The sequence below is a fragment of the Cynocephalus volans genome, chromosome 12 (assembly GCF_027409185.1).
Source record: "Cynocephalus volans isolate mCynVol1 chromosome 12, mCynVol1.pri, whole genome shotgun sequence".
Lineage (NCBI taxonomy): Eukaryota > Metazoa > Chordata > Mammalia > Dermoptera > Cynocephalidae > Cynocephalus > Cynocephalus volans.
The window spans coordinates 74,461,818-74,484,604 of record NC_084471.1 but is presented as its reverse complement, the minus strand read 5'-3'; the positions used below and the strand labels follow the sequence as shown (position 1 = coordinate 74,484,604).

The 22,787-nt window shown below is 37.4% G+C and overlaps 1 protein-coding gene across 1 annotated transcript in view; it reads right to left on the bottom strand.

Annotated features, from left to right (window-relative positions):
- Positions 1-22,787, bottom strand: part of NELL2 (neural EGFL like 2) — a 365,095-nt gene that overhangs the window by 89,600 nt on the left and 252,708 nt on the right. The window contains exons 15-16 of the mRNA XM_063075314.1: positions 5,916-6,038; positions 2,954-3,049 (exon numbers count right to left, since the gene is read on the bottom strand). Of these exons, the coding sequence (XP_062931384.1) occupies positions 2,954-3,049; positions 5,916-6,038 (219 nt within the window). The remainder of the gene's footprint in view (positions 1-2,953; positions 3,050-5,915; positions 6,039-22,787) is intronic.

Here is a 22,787-nt window from a genome sequence, read left to right as displayed (position 1 = left end):
GATTAATGTTCTGGGGGGCGGGTAGTGAGTAGCTTCTTGCTCTATTAGTTCTCACAAGAGCTGGTTGTTTAATGGACCCTGGAACCTCCCCTCCCTCTGTCTCCGGCATTCTCTCACCAGGTGATCTCCTTGCATCCACTGGCTGCCCTGCTGTTTTCCACCAGGAGCAGAAGCAACCTGAGACTCATGCCAGAGGCAGCTATCCCAGAATTGTGAGCCAAATAAACCTCTTTTCTTTATAAATTACCCAGCTTTAGGTATTCTGTTATAGCAACACAAAAACAGACTAATACGACACCATCTTTTTTTCTCATCATTTAATTGATCACTCATTTATACATTTATTTATTCACCAAATATTTCTGAAACATCTACTAAGGTGCAGATCTTATACTGTGACTCAAGGATACAAAAGTGAACAAGATACACTCTGTGCCCTCATGAAGCTCAGTGCCTAGAGGTGGGAATGAGGAGGGAGGCAGAGGGACAAGAGGATACAGCTGAGTGGGGCAGGGGCCAAATCTTGAAGGGCCATATATATCATGTTAAAAAATGTGGTCTTTATCCTGAGGGTAATGGGGGACAACACATGTTTTTTCAGTATGGGGTGATATGATCATATTTGTGCTCTGATATTCTGTGGAGACTGGATTGGAGAGAGACAAACCTGAGAGCCCTGAACTACTGTAGTGACAGCCAGAATGGAAAGAAATGAGCCCTGGTAAAGAGATGGGATCAAAAGGACTTGACTAGATGTGGGGGTGAGGGGCAAGAGGGAGATGACTCCCTGACTACTGGCTTGGTGAACTTGGTGAATAATGCTGCTATTCACTGAAATAAAGAATAGAAGTGAAAAATCAGGTTTTGGTGGAGGAGGAAAGGAGGCAGGAGTCATGAAGGAGAGTCTGGTTTTGGGTCCTAGGATTTAAGGTCTCCAAAGAAACATATTTGGAAGCACTAGATAAAAAGCCTGGGTTTGGGAGTAGAAAGACCTTTGTATTTGGCTGCTAATTTTGTGACTTTAGGGGAAAAAATGTAATTACTTCTGAACCCAATATTTTTATATGTAAATGGAGATAATAGCTACTTTGGAAGAGAGTTGTGAAGAGTAAGGTGATGTGTGGAAGGTACAAGACACTGAGAAGTTAAGTAACTTGCCAAGGCCACATAGCGAACAGTAGAACCAGATTTTGAGCCCACATCTGTTCTTCTTAAAGCTCTTGCCTGCTACGGATACCTACTTAGAGTCAGTCTGGGATTGTCTTCTTATGGACTGAAAGTTCAAAGATAATTAAATAGAGCTAAGTATTCTGTTGGGTTATTTTTAACTCCAGTCTTAAATATTACATAGCTAAGATTAATTCTTTGCCACTCCAGATTTTCACAATCTCTTGATATGATTTTTGTTTTCTAGTGGAAGAATGATGTGCAGGATTGGGCATGGTTACTACTCATGCCAGATTTTCTGGGACAGCCTTTATTTCAAAATTCCACACCATTATCCTCACATCATTGAAATTTGCTGAAAAAACCGGTGTTTCAGTATCTAGGCTCTGCACTAGAATCAGCACAAAATACTGTATTCAGAAAAGCTGGTCATCACGGGTGTTGATATACAGGAGGTCCACAGTGCACCTTGACGTGTGTGGGTGTACTGGTGGAGATCACGGGATGAAAATATTGGAAGACCATTACATCAGAGGCACCTGATTTTGTTCTAGCAAATCTTATGATAATTACCAAAAATCTGTTTTTAACAAGTTAACAAGCTCTATAGGTGACTCACCTGGACAATGAGTTTGGGGAACTCCTGATTTAGGAAGTAATCCCACACACCAAAGAGAGTCACTACGCATTCTCCATCAGAAACCTTTGAAATCAATTAATCACTGAAGTTTGAAAAATACCACTTGGAGGTATTTATAGAGAAAGATGATCTAGTGATGTGAATCCCTTTTGTGAGCATTCTTCTGTGCACAGTGGCAGTATCTTCTCAGTAAAATTTTCACTTCCCAAATGGAGCAGAACATTTTCTGCCTTATATTCTGATCAGTCAGTGTTTCTTTTAAACCAGATGACTCTGCAAGTACAATGGAGGCAGAGCATGTGCTGCATCTATCGCACTGAGATTTATGGAAAGCAATATGGGATGACAATGGTCAATCACCAGTGGCAGCAGCTTTCTCTTAGGGAAAATAACCAGACTTTCTGAGGTCATCTGGAATTGGAACACACTTAACCAAGAGCAACCACAACTACTACTGATATGATTTTAATTAGGAGCTAATATTTAAAACACTTTTTTTATTCCCAGGTATGTTATTCACCTTACGAAGCATGTTACTTTGGGTCATGGGCTATACACAGACTATGTATTGTTTTAAAAATAATTTTTAAAGTTTCTAGTATTAGTATCTATCAGAAAGAATAAATTCTAAATGGATTTGAATGAGAAATAATTAAGGCATAGAAAACTTTAAATACTTTCTAAATAAACAACAATGAATGAATATTAAATAGGACAGATAAAAATTTGTCAAATATTCTCAAATGTGGATGCGGGAGGTAGTGTGTCCTAGGAACTGAGTTGTCCATAAGCTTGAACCCTGTATTTTTATTAAATCTAGTCATATAGATTTCAGTAAAAATGGGCTTCAAGTAAGTGAAATGAATTATGAAGTCATGAAATCCTGGCAATCCCACACATTCTTATGAAAAATTTGAATATGTGTCTAGTTATATAATAGCTACAAAACCTCTTTGGAGAGCATATGGGAATTGCCCAGTGAATAGGCATCACTGAAACTTCCCACTTCCTCCCTCCTAACACTTCCTTATTAACAGCTCCATGCTTTGAGAGCGCACTTGAAACTTGAAACATTATTTTCCTCATGGATTACTTTATGCATTGGCATAAAAATTCATTTTCTAGAAGATGAAATGATATTCTTACCCGTTTCACAGCTGGGTCCAGTGAAGCCTTGTGGGCAGGCACATACATTAGCAGCAATGCAGGCTCCTCCATTCCTACAGCCATCTTTGCAAAATGCTAAAATAATTCAGATACAAGTTTTTAGCACTTTAGAAGTAAGTAGATCAATAAACTCCAATCCCAGCTTTTCTATATTCCCTTGGAGATGTGGACATCAAATTATAAAAGCTATTATAATTATATATTCATATAATATTTTCCATACATGTAAGAAACTTCAACAGAATTTTTAAAACAGTACTCTTTCCAATATTAAAGAAATATTTCACCTGTAAAACAGAATACTGAAATTTCTTTTAACAAAAAATAAAAACATTACAAGACAGGAAGTGCATTAATGTTCAGATTGCATGTCATTGTAACAATTCAACTTGAAAGCAAACCTGAAAAATGGCAGCTATCTTAGGTGGAGCAAACCACCATTAGCAAACGAGACCAGGAAATAAGAAATGATTGAATCCCATGAGGCTTTGGCCATTTTACACACTGGCCAAAGTGCCAAAATATTAGGAAAATTCCCCATCCTTCAAAAAGTTCTAAGCCAGTCCTGGTGATGCTGGTGATGAATTACTCAATAGTAAGAAAAAGTAGCTATAGTGGTCTTCAGGGAGAGTCTTGCTTTCCTCTGCTAAGGATAGTTTAGGATCCAGGATCACATTGCATAGCCTGTTGTATTAGAGTGGACTTGGGAGTGAGAGGAAAAGTTTTTCTAGGAGTTGGAAAAGGACCCAAGGTCTGAACCATTGCAAGGACGATCTTTTGAGATGTGCTGCCTTTGAAGAAGCACAGAAAAGATGAAGGAGAGAAAACCAAGACAGGTGAGCAAAAACAATATGGGTGAGACTGAGCTCCATTATAGAAGCTTCTGTTTCCACTCCAGCTTATTCGCTGGCTCTGTAAGGCTCAAGGGCTTCTTCTTCAGCCCGACAGGGTCTGTCACGAATAAACTAGACCAGCTTATTCCAGGTTTAGGGGTAAAAGCTTTCTCTCTAGTTTTCAGCATGTGCTTCCTCTTGTAGCTAGGATACACTTTCTCAGGGTGGTAAAATGTATGAATTTCAAATTCTGGTGCTGAGTAAAAGGAATGGGCCCAAAGAGGCCATTTGACTTTGTTGGTTCCAGGTCCTAAGTCATTTTTCATAGTAGGCAAAAAGAATACCTAGCTCAGCAAAGATTTGCAAAAGGGATTTAGAATTTAAACCTCATGAGTAATAAAGGATACATTTGCCAGTATATGTGCATATTTTCCTTGGAGTAATTTGCAGTGTTGTAGCCTGTTGATAAAGCACAGAACTCACGGATTCAGATGCTACATCCAAACCACTTATCTCTCAGCTTTTTTCTATTCCTAACAGAGATACATACAGTAACTGGAGAGTCTTTATTCAGGTAACACGTAGTCTTAACTTCCGAAAAGAATTTCTATATCTTTGAAATTTCTTCCTTCCTTCAAATATAAGAATTATCTGCCTGTATCTGTTCATGATTTCAAGAGTTCTTTATGTTATAAACTTTATTCTTCATATCAAATAGGAATCAGAAACAGGAAGGAATAAAGGAGAAGCTGCAGGGCTCCTAGACAAAATCTTAAGCCCAAACAAACTCTCACAACATCCAGATGCTTTGAAGGAAGTCCTAAGGGTTTAGTGATACTCTGGAACTCTAAAAGTCTGGCTTTTCTCAGGGTTTTTCTAGTTTTTCCAAGAAAATCTCTGTGGGACTCCAAAAGGAGTAAGCCTTCTTCACAATAATCTACATTAAAGATTTCCATAGAGTTTTGAAAACCAGAGTAATCCTCTGGCCCACCCATAATTGGCTCGAATGTATCACAGACCAGGCCTTAAGACCAATGCTTATGAACCACTGCATTAACAACCTTTCCTTATTCTGTCCTACCTCCCACACACACGATTGTAATAAATTAATCTTAGTAAACTCCAAGATAAAGGACACAGGATAGTTAAGAAATAGGCAGTTTAGAAGCTTAAAATGACTAAATTAGACAAATCATATGACATAATAAGAAATATGAACTTTTTCCTATGGGAGTTGGTAGAGTTTCCAAAATAGACCTCCATCTCCCTTGTAAGGTAGAAGATAAGCTCATCTGATGAAGGAAAAGGGGACAATGGTGAAATAGTGAGTTAATGCATGGTGGCAAACTACAGTTGGAATATTCACTGATGGAGGTAGAAATTTGTGCTCAACAGGACATTTAAAATTGGCACTGACAAACCATCTAAAAGGGGAAACTACAATATGTAGAGACCAAATATGCACAGTTAATTAACTTTTACAGTAGTATCCAACAGTTTGTAAGACAGCAGAGAAGAAAAACTGTCAGACTGACTGAAAATAGAGGTATTTAACAGTGAATTATGGTAGTATAACAAATGGGTTAAAAATACTGCCAGAAAAATAGCTGTCATGATATATACATGTTTGGGCTCAAAAAGAAACATCTGAAACTGAGAGACGAGTAAAGTGGGGAAAAAAAGAAGGTTCAACGAAATTGAAGATCCAGAGTTGTAGAAGGAACAGAGCGAGCAAATTGGAAGCAGAAGAACTTGATGTTGAACCATAAAATGTTGAAGTTTAAGATTTCAAAGACGAAGCAATTCTAAATAAAAATGTCCAGGATGTGGTCATGGAGGTGGTTTGCTGGAGAGGAATGGAGATGTAAACCACTCAGGCTGAGGTCAAGGGACATTAGGTCAAAGCAGCTGAACAGTTTGGCCACTTACACACTGAAATAACCCAGGAGGATGGTAAGACCTAAGAAGAAGACTATGAGCTACACGCCAAAGCTCTCTGACTGGGGGAAGTGCACGGAAGGTACGTAACAGGAATGACTGGGGTAAGGGACACAGAGATAGACTGCATCATACTTAATGGAAGAGGAGTGGGCATTTAAACTTTTTACCTTTGCATGTGGTTCCATTCCCTGTATAGCCCGGCTTGCAAACACAGTTGTGCCCTCCAACAGTGTTGAAGCATAAAGCGTTTTCATCACAGTTGTGCTGATTTGTGATGCACTCATCATGTTCTGAAATGAGGAATACATTTTTGTTACTCAAACATATATTTTCAAGGGCACTACATTTTAAACTGCACCTGCATCTTGGTTACTACATGGTAATTCTTTCAATCACAGACACACAAATTATAAATTAAAGAAGGTCTTATATTTTGGAGTACTGTATATTCCTCTTGAAGTACATACATAGTTTACATATCCACAAAAGTTGACTACAAAAGGGTTTGGACAAAAGGCCCACCAATGATAGGGAGGAAAAGAAGGCGAGGGGAGGCAAAGATAGGATTAATTCTCAGAGGTAGATTCCAAAGTCAGCTGTATACAGCCTCTGTGGTTAATACTTGGGGAGTTATTGTCATGAAATAAATCTTCCACCTAACTCTTCCCTGGAGCATGTGAAGAGTGGTAGGAAAGAATGTGACATTGTGTTGCTCCTTGAGTCATGGCCTGTAGGATAACGCAGTTGAAATTCTGGGAGTTAGGTGTCTGCAGGTAACACCCGCATCACACTTGCAGGCATAGAGATACTTGATGCAAACTGTTGGGGGAATACCTGACCTCCCTCTGCATAGGAAGTATCACACATCTCTTAAATAAGACAAACTTGATTTTATAATAGAAATACAAAATTTAAAATATACAGTCAATGTGATACCTCCCCCTTAACTGCTAGTAACTTGATACATTTGAAAGCACTGAATCATTTGATCCTCCCAGCACCCTTGTGAGAGAATGTTTCCTGAATAAAAGCTTAAATGAATGAATGAATGAATATCATCATCACTATTTTAAAGATGAGTCAATTGCTATTCAGTGTTTGAGCAGCCTGCCCAAGTTCACAGGAATAGTAGGTAACTTCAGAATTCTAGCTCAGTGTTCAGCAAAAATGTAAATATAAGGAAAAAATACAGAGAATATGAGAAAGAAAACAGATCTCACATCAAAATAGAGATGAGCATAAATAAAATATGTGAAGAAAGGCACATGAATTAGTTCAGCCATCTAAAATCCCTACAGTGGCACTACTTATTACCCGGTCTTTTACATAAACATTATTTAGGCCTAACATTAAAATATATATTTTAACGAAGTACAGTGATCAAGCCATTAATTCCATATGATGTAAATCATAGAAGCAAAAATAAATGTTTGCTTTTCATTTTAGAACTCTTTGTATTCTGGACATTATAATGGTAGTGTATCTGTAACTTTGAAAAAAAATTGTCTTTGGCACATGCAGTTGAGATTAAACTAAAATCACTTACTTGAACTACTAAAATAGAATGCCCTGTGTTTTATTTTTTAAAAATAAAGATTAACATTCCGGTATGACATATTATGTCTTGTGCTATATGAGGGGTCTTCAAAGAGTTCATGGAAAGATTCATATTATCTTTCAATTCTGTTTTTCCACAAATTTTTTGAAGTACCTTCACATAAGCACAAAGTTATCATAGTCTTAACTATAGGCCTGTAATAAAATTCTTAGAGATTATTCCCAACAATCCTTCAGAGGAAAGAGATATTTCAATCACTAAGATTTTAGAATTGCATGAATGGTTATCTTATTTTCTAAATCCCTGCCTGAATTACCCCAAATTGTACAAAATTCCACACTCACTATCTAGTATCAGAACATTCCATAGTCTTTATAAATTTATGTTTACTATTGGTAGCTTAGAAAATAGCTGGATTACACATGCATCTCCTAGTTAGGGCTACCCTTGGACCATCATAAAATTTTAGAGCAACCAGAATGGGCAGCCCACCTACCTTTTGCTGCCTGAAGCAACATAAATCTACACTCTGAAGTCTGCACCTGCTGCCAATTTTCTTCCCAGTGCAATTCAAAGTGCTGCAGTTAATCTATAAATCTCTATATGGACAGCCGTAGGCCCTTTAAAGACAACTGCTGATCGATTCAATACTGTTTTCGTCCCTGCCTTGGTTGTCTTCTTAATTAGAACATTCTCACTGGGTAGAGAAAGGGACTAACAAGATTCAGTTTAGCACCCTGTATAATAATGTTCCATAAACGTGAAATAATTACACAACCTGGAACCTGGTTGCATCTGTTGTCGTTTACTCTTGTGGTTACTGAAATGAGTAAGTGTGCTCATAAGCAATACAAAGGTAAAGATGGTTTTCAGGCTTTTAAATGCACCCATTCCTTTACACATATTGCTCCCTGTGCCTGAAGTGTTCTTCCCCACAGGTTCTCTTGGAAAACTCTTATCATTTTTCAAGATTACTCTAAAATGTCATATCTTATGTGAAAATACTTAGTCTTTCCCTCCTGCAGTGTTAGAGGCTTCTGTCTGCTTTCCCTACAACCATACACAAGGCAGTTATTCTATTTTATCAAAATCGTCCACTTCTTAGTTCTCTACTCTCAAGTCCTTCTCTGAGATTGTGAATTGCTACACAAAAATTTTGTATTTTTCTTTGCATTCCATTTTAGCATTCAAAGAATGTTTCTTGAATAGATGCTTAAATGAATGAAGGAAGTAATAATTAAAACAAGGTAGGAGCTACTTCCTTTGCCATCATTCAAGTCAATTCCAATTTGTTTAACTACAGACTAGATGCCAAACGGAGAGCTATTGAAAGCTTTCTAAGCTTTTTCACACTGATTTTACAATGGTGGTGTTTTATTTGATTTTGTATATTTCAAATATTAATGAGGATAGCAGGACATATTTTGGAAACAAAATATTAACTCCTTTACGCCATCACTTTCAATTTTTTTCACACTACTTGAAATAAAGTTGGTTATAGTTATACTCGTAATTATCAGCTAAAGTAAACTGTGACCTTAGGAAAAGCCTTTAAAAATGCCTGTCATCTCATAGAAGAATCATCTTTACTTTGATAGTCCTTCAGAAAACAGAATTTAAATGAAGCAGTGAGCAAATATTCTGTAGTCATCTCAATAAATAGTTAATTATTGCTGCTCCTTAACCAGTTTTGGTCAAATGTCAATTTCTTACCCTTTCTTTGATTCAAATGTCCCTGAGGACTCCACTATCAACCCAGCAGTCCACCTCTCCATTTTTAATACTTCCTGCAATGTTTTCAAGCTATAATAAGCAAAATTAAATAAAATAAGGAGGGACATTCTAAGATAAAATTTAAATCAATATTATGTTCCAATGTTTGAGAAGAGCACATCAGAATATAATAGAGAATGGTTTCCAAGATTTATTTCACATTCATTGAAAGGCAGACATTCAGATCTGATGTTCATAATATCCAACCCATAAAACTGAGTGCTATTTTCATATCGTCAGTCAATGTTTCATTGTTCGTGTGATATGATAATCCTCACAACAGGTGAGATTGAAACCAAATGCACTTCTTTCTAAGTCTTTCTCATTGAAAATATTAGCACATGGCTATTTTACCCCAAATTTAATCACTCATTGCATCTGTAAAGTTAGAATTCAAATGAAATGGAAAAAAGAAATAAACATATAGAAAAAAATGGCATCACACAACAGTACTAAATAGCAGTAATTTGGGGGGTCAATCATTACAGTACATTATATATGGAATCTATAATCTTTTGGCAATAGCTGGCAAAGATTTGTTCTGCGTGCCATAATTTCTTTGCTCTGCATCTCTACATACAATGTAAAACTGATTTCATACCAGTGACAGGGCTCAATATAGCAAAATTCCTCCACAGTAAAAATAAAAGTAACAATATATACACCTGGATTCATCTAAATGCAAATGGTATATATAACAACAATACTTTGCTTTCACTGATTAACTTCTAATCTGGGTGGGTTAATGTATCTAAAATCATCTTAAGACTCCATATCCAACAGTGTCATCACTCATAATAACTTACAGTTGTACTTAAATTAAACTTTAAATTTGGTATTCATATTGAGGTGTTCCCAGAATGAATGTTCTATCTAGAGACAAAATGGCCACTCTAAAATTTAGATAGCTTTCTTCACTATGATTTCAATACAGACATACAATACAACACAGCACATGTTCTTTTTGTTTATTGAAACATAATTGATTGTACATATCTGTGGGGTACAGAGGTGAATATCAATACCTGATGACATAGTACATGTGCCTGATACAAAATGCAAATAACAGAATTGAAAAGTCATCATTTCACTATATCTGTACTTAAATTCAATTAAATACATTTTTCTTCAATATCTACTATGTCTTAGGATCTTCTTGGGATAAAAAGATGACTGTAAAAAGTAGCCTCCTTCAAAAAGCTTATACTTTAGTTGGGGACATAAGACAAAAACACAAATGACTTTTGTACATAGCTCTATTACGAAAAATACTAAAGTAAAGTAGTGAGCTCTGTTTACAGAGGGTTGCAAGAGATCAAGGAAGGAAGAATTAATTTCTGGCTGAGTTAGGTGGGGATCCAAGAATGACTTCATGGACTGTAGAGCATTTCACATGGATATTTTTTATGTGTGTTTGGGGGCTGGACAGGGTGAGGAACAGAAGGTACAGATTCCAAAGTTAAGCACCATTCATGTACTTTACCTCTTTTGCTTTTGGAATCTTGAGGCTTTTACGAATTTGAAGTAACCTGAATAATTTGTAATAATCATAGCTACCATTCAGTGCTTACTACATACCACATACTTTGTAACATACCTTGTCTCATTTAATTCTCATACTAATTAGCAAAAGTTATCATTATTTTATAGAAAATTAAACTTGGCTTGTAGACATTAAATAGCTTGCCCAAGATCACACAGCTGGTTAGTGACAGAGTTGTGAATCACATTTGACTACAAAAACCAGGTTATTGCTTGCTATATAATAGAGTTGCCTGACATTTTTCATGCTTGTGTTTTACTCAATCTATTTTTTATCCTAGTGTTCTTCTTTGTAATTATCCAGAGGTTTTTAATATTTACACAGTTTAATGTCATCTTGTTGTATGTGGAGTTTTCTGTTACTTCATAATTAGAAAGTTTTCATCTCTTTATTGTATTTTCTACTATTTCTTTAACTCTGTCCAATAGGAAACTTATTAAAACTTCTTAGGGCAAGGGACTGAGGTAAATTTCTGTTCATAGTAAAATCCACATTTTCACAAGGTTGAGAGAAGTTTTTTAAAGGAAAGGAAGATATCCATATGGTCAAGTTCAAACCACTGCAAAACAAGGTAACCAGCTTACAGAACTTAGACTCCAGCACTAATTCCCTTAACTTAAAAATCTCTTGAAACTCAACATGAAGCCACTTTGGCAAAGAGACACCTCTGATATTCATGAGTCTTCTCCTTTGACACCAGCTGTCAGGACATAGTAACACTGTCCACTGTTCCTGGATAAGTCGTTTCACAGTACCCAGCAGTAACCTAGATCCTCTGGCTGACATCTTTATACAATAAATTCTGCTGGTTTGGTAACACAGCATAATATACCTTCATAACAGGCCCACTGCCCTCAGAGAAACTTTCTTCTCCTCTGATATATTTCTCCAGCCACAAGAAATATATTGTCTGTTGTCTATGTTGCATCTTTTACTCTCCAATCCAAATCTAGAAATGTTGGAAAAATAGCAGCTAGTAAGATACAGGTGTAAGTTTCACAAAGAAACCTGCTTCACCTTCCCTGACCCTAGGGTTTCCTGGAATATAAATTTCACGTGAGTAAATTCTCTCATATTGTGGCAGAATATGGCCCTAAACATAATGAAAATCTACCTTTGGTCTTAAATATTATTTGATTCTTTAGAAGGCTGAGGATGAGCTTCCTTAGGTTTAAGGTTGAATAAGTCTTGGAGAAAGAAAGCCCATAAACATCAAACTGCATGTTTAAAGGAGTGGTTTATCTCAAAAAATGTACAGTTGCTTAGCCATTTTCCTCTTATATTTCTGTAGACCACATGGTTTGCCATAAAATATCAATCAGTTTTGCAGAAGCTCATCCATAGTGTCATTCATATATGTACCCACCGAAGTAAATATGGAGTCATAAGCACTGACCTGCGAAGAGCATCAGAACAACATAGCCCACGGAACTGTGATATGAGACCTTTTGTTTTACTCTGAAAAGAATAGCAACAAATGGAAGCCCTCAATAAAATATACTGCCTCTAATCTATCAAACTAAACAACTTTTCAAATTTGTCCACAGCTCCTTAGTACCTTCACAAGATAATTATTCTACTGCAGATCTTTTCAAAATGAGCACAAAACGGGTGAAGAATGTTCTGTACTATACCTCAACCATTTCTAGATGGTTTTAGGGTCTATGAGAAAGAATCAGAATGCCGTTCTTCCTCCTTCTCCCTCCTTCCTTCCTTCCCCTGCACAGATATTTAGAAGTCAGATATAAAAAGACATCATTCTGGATGCCACCAGCAACACAAACCCCTGCCATCAAAACACTTACGTCCTAACAATTACTGATTCTTGAGAAACATTGTTACAATTCACGGGATAATTTCAAATGTTCTCAATCAACTGTGCTGTACTAAGGCTGTAACTAAATATGAAGGATATAGTAGAAAAAATGATAAAATTACATACTATTTTAGCAAGCAATAACAGGGAGGCAGTGTGATACAGTACCTGTTCTGATTTCCAGACAGGCTTGATTTTAGATGCCATTTTATGCCGGTTCTGTGGCCCTGAGAAAGTTAGCCAATCTTTCTAAGTTTAAAGGGAGGAAATTAAGACCTATATTAGAGAGCTGTTGTGAAAAATAAACTTAAGTAATGAATGCAAAGACCCTGGCAAATAACAGACACTCAATAAATATTAGTTACCTATTTATCATCTACTTTAGGGGGAAATTTTCTTTTGCCTTTATTAGCTAGATAATGTTTTGTGTTTTTTTTTTTTTCTTTTATTTTAATTATCTGGAAAAAAGCTAAATGTCCCACAGGCTTTGCTCTCTTCATAGTCTTTTCTGAAATCAAATACATTTAGGACATTTTTCTGGTTTCTAAAATGCCTCTACCTTCAATGGTTACATAAAGGGAAAATGTCTACTCTCATACCAGCCGAAAGCTGTTCATTTTGTTTCTTATGATTACTCTATTCACTCACTTTGTAATATAAAAAAAAATTATTTACTACAATGACATTTTTAACAGAAATCTACTTTTAGTGCTATTAAAGTGACTGCAAGAAATCATACTTTAAACCTGCTTGATGCCCACATCAGCAGCAAATGCACTAAAACTCATTTTTAACACCTAACCATTTTCTGTTCAGTATTCACATTTCCGGTTCATTGGTGACAATTCAGTACTGACTTCTTGTTAGTCTTCGATTTTCCCGGCAACTAGAAATTTGTTCATATTTCCTTCCTCTGACATGCTTGGTTTATTTTCTTCTAGTCTTTTCACTGGTATGCTCAGCCTCCTTTCCTTATTATTCGATCAAGAATCTTTACAACTGAAGCATACTCAAATTTCCTCCCCACCTTTACGGCAGTTTCACAAGTTAATCCAAATTCTGATTTTATGGCAAAAAACTTGTTTTATTTTGTGTTTCATGAACACAAGCTTTGTCTGAACACATTGTAGGACAACAAAAGTCTTGCAACTATCAGCCAGATAATTAATATTTGCTCTCTCAGCATGTGTTTTTGAACTTTCTGCTATGTGGTTCTAGTACTCTGGTGGATAAAAAGGTGCATGAACTATATATAGTCTGTGACTTTAAAGAACTTTTGAACTATTAGAGGATTGGTGGGACGAATAGATAACTAACCATGATATATTGTAGAAGCAGTTTAGTGCTATAAGAGAGAAAATAATAATAGGAACAATAATGACAGTAGCTAATTCTTAAGTGCTTACTACATGCTGTAAAGCCCTGTGCTAAGAGTTTTATATGCATTATTCTCTTCAGTTTTCACAGAAGCCTTTTTAGATAGGTACTATTATGATTCCTATTTTGCAAATGGGAAAATAGAGCTTTCTTGGAGCAATTACATACCTTGTTCAACGTCATATGGCTAGCAAATGTTAAGGCCAGGAATTACCTTCAGTGCTTTAAAAAATCACAATCTGGAAACAAAATTCTCATGAGGCTTAAAGAGCTCAAAGAGATGAGAAATGATGAAAGTGTCCAAGAAAGTATCATATAGGAAGTAGGTCAAGCACATGGGTCTTAAAAGACAGGGAGAGTTTTAACAGAAAAGGGTAAAGAAGGGAAAGAACACGCATATGGAGAGAAAACAGGTGCAAAAAATAAAAGCATGGGATGTTGATGCATTGCATAGATTCCTGTCTCAATTCTCAATAATAATCTGACTCAAAAAGAGAAGAATAAAAGGAAGAAAGGAGAATTAAAAAGAGAAAGGAATGCTAGCTTTCTAACATGGGAAGCCCATTTTTTTCACGGAAAGTTTGCTTCTTTCCATCTATACATTGTTGTTAAATTAATTTTCCTAAAATCAGCTCTAACTTTTTTATGCCACTTTTTCTTCTACAGCTAGAAATGGCTATTTATTGCCTACTAGATAAAATCATGTTGCATCCCAGATCCTACCAACACTTACCCCTCACTCCCTGCCAATAACTACCCATCTGCCAGTTCAAACACTGGATGGCTGATAGGAGATGGAGGAGGAGGAGGGGACAACAGAGACAGCAAACAGGAAGCTGATTGCTTGTTACCTGCCCAGCACTGTGCTGGATAATGAATATGGGCAGCATAAGGAAGTACCACAGGACGTAAGAGGAATGGTGTGGAAGTTAGCACCAAGTCTTAAGATTCAGATCTCTTTAAAGCAGGTGTATTAATCCATTTCTGTTGCTTATAACAGAAACATCTGGAACTGGGTAATCTGTAAAGAAATGGTATTTATTACTTACAGTTTTAGAGGCTGGGAAATCCAAAGTCCAGGGAACACATTTGGTGAGAGCCTTGTTCTGGTAGTGGCTCTATAGCAACACAGGGTGTCACAAGGTAAATGGCTTGAGCAGGAGAGAGCTAACCTCTTTACTCACTCTCCTTATAAAGTCACTGGAACCATGGCCATGACACCATGAATGGATCAATCCATTCACAAGGCTGAAGTCCTCATAACGTAATCACCTCTTCAAGATCCCCCCTTTCAATTACCAAAAGAGGATTTCGCATCCTCCTAACAGTTACTGTGGGGTTTAGGCTTCAGTGAGTTTTAGGAGGACACTTAATCCACAGCAGCAGGAATCTTGTCTTACTTACTTTATACATCCCAGCCCCTATGCTTATGTGGAATTAAACTGCATTGAACAGAAAGTCTGAAGCAGAATGGACAAAGTGATGGAGAAGGAGGGGCAGATGTAGACACAGAACTGATGGGCTCCAAAGTGAAACAATATTTGGACCAAGAGGAAGACAGCCATTAGGTAACTCAGGGTCTGAATCTGGGTGACTGGGAAGACAGACAGCGGTGAGATGAACACAAATAAGAGGGCTTCTTACTTTTAGGGATTCGTTATTCTTGTTCTTGTTTGTTTTGGTTTGGTTTTGCTTTTACAGCAAAGAAGAAAATAGAATTTAAGAGTCAAAATGCAAAGGTAAGAACCATCTTAGAAAACTGATTTTACCCTATCAATGGTGATAATAAACCAATTAAACACTCCCCATCCAAAATCTGTCTGCCAGACAGCCACCTCGATGGTGAACCCTTAGGGTCTAATTCATCAATCACCCCCAACATCCAATGCAATGACTCCCACAAAATTGGTCTCCAATGAATATCTTTTAAAAAGTGCATCAATCACTATAAAGTCTATCTCAATCTAACATGCAAAACATTCAGAGACCTGCTAATGCAGAACATTCAAGGTATTCTAGAGTGGAAATCCTGCACATCTCTTGCTTTCTCTGCAAATGTTTGCCCCATCTCTGTCCCCTCACTCTTAGCACATTACCCACCAAGAACTTCACAGAAAGACATCCAGGTCATCTAGGTCAGGAGAGAACGTCCTCTGATTTCTCACCCACAGAAAAGTCTGCAGCTAAATCTGTCCTTAAGCCTTTCTTCCACCCAAGCCAGGAATCTGGGAGTCCCTATAGACTGCTCTCTCCCCTCCTCTCACCCAACCACATCCAGGGACCATGTCACCTGGATTCTACCTCCTTGGAAGTTCTCATTTCCATCCTTCCATCTCCATTTCCACTGCTCTGAAGCTGCCAAAATTTGGGCAATAAATATCTCGTTTGGATTGGGGCAATAGCCTCATCATGACAACACTGCCTCCTGTTTGGTCCATCTCCTGACCATTATCAGAATGACCTTTCAAGAAATCAGTTCACCTCCTCCCACAAACCCAAGACCCTCTCTCTATTCTGTCTTCCTCTCTAATTTTGTTTTTAGTGACTCACCACTGTTTTCACTAGTCATTAAGGCATTGCCTACTCATGACCCTTTGCTGTCACTAAACTGCACCACCAATGCACCGATGGCATCACTTTATTAATAATATTATTTAATGAGACTACTGAACACCAAGGATCATACCAGGTGATTCCTGTATGCTTCGCATATGCTTTTCTGCTGCTGCACGTGCTGTTCTCTGCCCAGAAAGCCCCTCCCCACTCTCTTTGCCCAATTTCCCTACTCACTTCCCACTCAGATCAAACAATGCCTCCTTCTTCAGAAAATCTTCCTTGAAAATCTCTCAGTCTAATTTAGATTAGCCCTATAGAACCCAGAGAGCCTTGTGTTTAATTCCATAAGATCTGAAAGCCAGAATGTGCAGGGATGAGGAGAAAGAACTTTGGAGCCAGCCTTCCTCAGTTCAAATTCTGGCTCTGCCTTTTACTTGCTGTGAGGTTTTGAGCAAGTAACTTAATCTCTCTAAGCCACAGTTTCCTCCTCTGTAAAATGGGCCTAATAATAGTACAGAAGTGAAATCCCGAGCAGGTGTGGGGCAGCACCCAGTGATCAAACAAACATTTCTGTAGTAAAGATATGACTATCCAAATCAAATGGGATAAATAAAGACAAGAAATAGCATCACATCAGACCACATTTTGCTGCCAAATGAACTTCAGAAATAAACATTTGAACTGCCTGTACCCTTCACCTAGATTCACTCATTCTTATTATGCTTGATTTTTTTTTTTTTACCATGTCCGCATTGGACCACTTTGGAATAAAAATTAAGAAGACAAAACAAAAAATAAAATCAATTGTTGATTTCCACAGCTGTCTGGACTTTTTGGAGTTCAGAAGTAGAGATAAAGGACGTGGCTCTGTGTGTTCTTCAGAGTTCTGAGGCACAGATGAGGTGCTCCATGGAAAGCACTGAGAATATTCCTGGCACAGACAGTGCTTCATGAATTAGTACTGTACCAGCCCCCATCATGCTGTCAGAGATTGTTCATTCTCTTACCTGTCCCCCATAATCAGTACACTCCTTGAGACAGGAGGGTATTACAGATCTTTGAATCCTCAGTTCTTGCCATAACACCCGACATATTTTTGGCACTTCATAAATATGGACAAATGAATGGTCAGGCTCCAATCCATACAAAATCAATATATTTCAATTTCTTACAGTATTTCATGTCTGGAGTTCATTGCACTCACTGGAAATCCATGTAACATGCTTGAGATTTAACATTTAGAACAGTATCCATACATTGTTTAAGAGATCATGACACAACTTCTCCAAGGCAAAAGTTCAAGCTTGTTGCTCCTATGTTTTCATGTAGTTCTGCCCCTAAATTTGGCAAGAGGCATATTTTTCCATTTATTGGCAATTATTTGAAAAAAAGGAGAGGATTTCCCTAAGCTAGTAAAAATCTCTGCTGGAGATAAAATTCACCTTCCACTTAACCCCATATGATCTATTCTTTTATTGAAAGTTCTAAGGCGTACCCTGCTTTAATATCTAGAAATAAATAAGATTAGAGAGTATACTCAACAACCTACATCAGAAAAATGTATCTCAGAACAAAATACAATATCAAAGGAAACTTCTAAAATTTTCTAAGAAAAACAACCACAGCTCTCTGACCTACACAGTCTTTCCAATGAATTTTAAGATCTTAGAAGAATTCCACACTAGGATCAGATATCATATTCTGCCCTTTAATCTTCCAATTTACATGAAATAGAATGATTCCTCAGATTTTAAGGGATGGGACTATAGGACAAAAGAGACCCATCAATGTTTTTGCTCAGGGACTTAATTTTAAAATAAGGTTCATTACAAAATTCTTCTTTCTTACAGCATGCTATTTGAGTCTTTACCACAGCAAAATACAAAATATACGACTATTTTCTTTTCCAAATGATTACACACATTGTTCCTGATAAAACATAAAGATACATATAAAACTATCTTTTGTGCACTCTTATTTCATACTTCTGTGTGTACTGTTTAAGAGCATTTAATTATCTTTGATCCTTCAGAGCTACTATATTGTAATATCCTCTAATATTTCTATTTGCAATAATATGTTTATTGATGTTCAAATATGTGTTAAGGTCTTCCATGCTTAAGTAAGAGCTGTAGTTGTTAACAAGACAAGTAAGGCAGAATCTCTGTCCCCACGATATTTATAGATATTATTGCCTCATAAAATAATACACACAAATGTATCTATATGTGTGTGCATATATGTGCATATACTTACAAGTGTGTTAATGTAAAATGTATGTGTGTATGTGCATGTGGGTGTATATATACCCATATATAATTTATATACACTAGACAGACAGATAAAAAGTTAGATAGATGTTAAGTAGCAAGTTGGTGGCTAATTTATACCTGTGTTTTATTCTGTTCTTGAGTGGCAGGAATCAATTTAGAAATATAGTGAAATCTTTTTGTATTTCAAAAGTCACCTTTTTTAAATCCAAAAAGGATTTTCTCTTTTGATAATATGGTTAGAGTGCCTCTTCTTTTTATATTTTTTCAAAAATTTGAAATGGCTTTTATTCTAAACCTCACTCAGAAGCACTCACTTTTACTTGATGAGTTTCCTTCAAATGCAGTAATTCTTTTCTCACTTCCTCACAGAGGGGAGCTCTCAGCCCCAGGAATCACTGAAAGTTTTTAGAGGAGTTTGAGAAATACTTTAATCTGCTGGTTCATCACCCACTTTCCCTGAATAGTGTGACCCCACCTCAATAAGCTAACTCTTTCCCTCTCCTTCTGCCCATCATTTTTCCTTAAGACCTTGGCCTCTGGGACCCCAATCAGATTGTTGCTTAGACGTAAATAGAAATTTGACCTTAAGACCAGGAGATGTGTAGCTTAAGGAGCAGTTGAATGACAACAAATGGGAATGGACTCTGATCCTAACTTTCTTTCCTTTCCTTTCTTCTTTCCCCACTCGCCTTCTTACCTCTCTGTTGCTTGCTCTGGTATCCATTTGCCAATTTCATTTACACCCCTCTCCAATTTACGCATTCCACTTTCTGTCATTCTTCTGCAGTATCAATTAAAAACTTTTAAACATTTGTAACTTGTAATCTTCTCCTTAATGGCAAGTGTATATTTTCATTACTATCAGCAGTGTCCTGATCCAGGGAAAACACTCGCTCCCTGTTTTCCCTGCTCTTGCTCCCTCCCTCCTCTAATTACACCCAGCACCTGCTCATCACACCTTTCTCTCCTCCCCCTCCTTTCTCCACGGTCCAGATCTAGTACAATGGCAAGTAGGTGTATGTAAAGCCGCCATCTTTCAGTGATATTTAAACATATTCCACACATCTTTCCACATATGATAAAATCCATTCACCCACTCACAATGTCCTTTTAAGGTAAAATGAGACAAAAGGAGGAAGGCAGGGAGGCAAAATGAAAAAGATTTGTAGTTACCAAAAAATAGCTGGCTCAAGTAGCCGCTTGGGCCTCTACTGATGATGGATCAAGTTGACAGTGACTCACTAATGAATGTCCCTGCTTCTCTATCTTCTAACCTGGTCTCTGCATTTTCCATCCTCCATACCCCAAGACAAAATGATAAACTAAATCAAAATGATTATTCTGAAACTGAGACATGACTATTCTTAAAAGTCCCAGAGCTGGTAAAAACAGAATGATTGGATCATGATTTGAAACTTTTGAGCAACAGCATTTTCTAAAAGAGAAGATGAAATTCATATATAGGTTCTATTTGTATAAACTCCCATTCTCTCTGCCACTACCTCATCACTTTCCTGACTCAGTGTCTTTGCCTAGACTGTTTCCTGAGCCTGCACCACTTTCCTCTATCACAGCAATGAACGCCCTGGAGTGCACCTGTCTACTCACCTACCAATGTCTGTTCTAGGTTATTATAAGTTTACATGAATTACAAGGAAGATACATTTTGTTTTTATATCCAAATTAACATAACAAAGAGTGGTTAAAGGGGAGTTAGCCCCACCATAATGAGCATCAACTAACTCTCCAGCCAGCCCTGCACATCTAAACAGCACGTATGCTTGATGTGTAAATGGAGCCACAAGAGTGGACTCCTAGCTCCATATGTCAAGCATATTATTACTGCCAAGCCTTCTGCAGGTGCCCCTGCTGAGTTCTGAGTGTTTGGCAGAGTGTTTGGAATTTAGTGCTCTATGTTTGTTGATTGAATGTTTTCACACATGAAAAAATGAGCTAGTTTGGTATGATACAGCAGTAGAAAAAAAATCCAACTAGAATGTTATAAGAAACTTCTGGCCTGAATGCTGAATATCTGCAATAGAAAGCTTGTCTTCAGGTCTACTGGAATGTATACAGTACTCCTGGACTCTCCTCTCCCTGTCTCCACTCAACTATTCTAGAGAAAAAGAAAATCTAGAAAAGTATTCATTATTCTGTGGTTAATCAAATCTAACACCACATTATTATATCTCAAAATCTTTCCGAATGGGGTTGAAAAACTCAAGATTGCTCTAACCAACTGAGCTAACAGGCCAGCCCCTACTATAGTTTTGTTTTTTTGGTGGCTGGCTAGTATGGCAATCCAAACCCTTGACCTCAGTGTTATAAGGCTGTCCTCTAACCTACTGAGCTAACCAAATGTGGTAGATATACACCATAGAATACTACTCTGCCACAAAAAAGAATGAAATTCTCCCATTTGCAACAACATGGATGAGCCTGGAGAAACTTGACTGAAATAAGCAAAGCACAGAGGGATAAATACCACATGTCCTCACTCATAAGTGGGAGCTAAGAGAGAAATAAGGAAGGAAAGAAAGACCACAGTGGTGAATTGAACTTGCAGAGGGAGAGAACACACCCTCAGATACAAAGTGGAGTGGGGGGGAAATGGGGAGAGGGGGGAGGTTGGGGATAATTGGAAGAGGGACATGGGGTACAAATGTAATTCGTGGTAATGAGCATACTGCCAGTATGGATCTGGCCTTCAAATCTTGGGCACAAGGGGTGACAATCAGCTTTGTATCTCATGAATATTCATAACCAATAAAAAAATGAAGAAAAAAAAAAAGAAAAACTCAAGTTTGCCAGTACAAATAAAGTTAGCATTTTTATTCCCTTTGTGATTATTCCTTACCAGTTCTACATTATCCACGGTAAAATGAAACTCAAGAGGTAATTGAAAAATAAGACTGAAAGACCATCAGAACCTCAATTGTACATATGTCTTAACATTTTTACAAAAGGTCTCTACAAAATTTTTTCCCTGTAAGCTTAAAACTACATGATTATTTTTATGTGACCATCATATAACAATATATTTGAATGTATTTTGTTAAAATGCAGACATACCCACCTGCAGCCTTCTTATTTCATAGAGCAGGCAAAATAATCATTTCAAAACATAAAACAGATCATGACATCCCTCTGCTTTCAACTCTTCCCTGGCTTCTCTTCATGTTTCGAATAAAATCCAAGGTCTTTGTCATGGCCACAGTGTGGCTGACAGGGCAATTATCTTCTACCTCTCTCCTCTTCTCAGTCACACTGGCCTCTCTGTGTTCCTTGAACAGACAAAACATTTTGCTGTCCCCTCTTCTTGATATGCTATTGATCCACATGTTTCTTTTTTTTTTTCCGTCCTTTTTTTGTGACCGGTAAGGGGATTGCAACCCTTGGCTTGGTGTCGACTGCACCACACTCAGCCACTGAGCGCACTGGTCATCCCTATGTAGGATCCGAACCTGCGCGGCGGGAGCGCCGCTGCTCTCCCAGCACCGCACTCTCCCGAGTGCGCCACGCGGTTGGCCCGATCCACATGTTTTCATGGTTCCCTGGCCCCCTTTTTTCAGCACTCTGCACAGAGGGCACCTTCTCAGAGAGGCTCTGTCTCACACCCCTTCCTTACCCGGATTTCCTTATTCACAGCACTTGTTCCTATCTAATGTTATACTATATAAAATTATTTGCTTATATATTTAGGGTCTGTCTTCCTCACTAGAATAAAAGTTCCATGAGGGCAGAGACCATAATTTGGTCACTGATATATCTATAGCACCTGAGGATTTATTCACAGTAGAAATACAGAGAATTTTAAAAGAGAAATTGGACCCTAGAGATTGCATCTTTCACCAGTTTTTTTTTTTTTTTAATGACCACATGAAGGAACTGAGGCTCAAGTAAATAAATGACTGACCCAAGGTCACCGTTAGTAAGTGGCAGAGTTGGATCTCAGCAACAGCTTTTGACTATAAAGAGACAAACATGAAGCAAAGGTATACCTATGCTGAATTTCAACTGTGCAGAAATTTACACTCTTTGTTTCTAGAAAAGTCTCTCCATAAAACTGCAATAGTTTTTAATCTTGGTTTATTTTTGTTTTTCTTCCATTCACCAAGAGCGAGACTTAGTCTGATTTTGCAA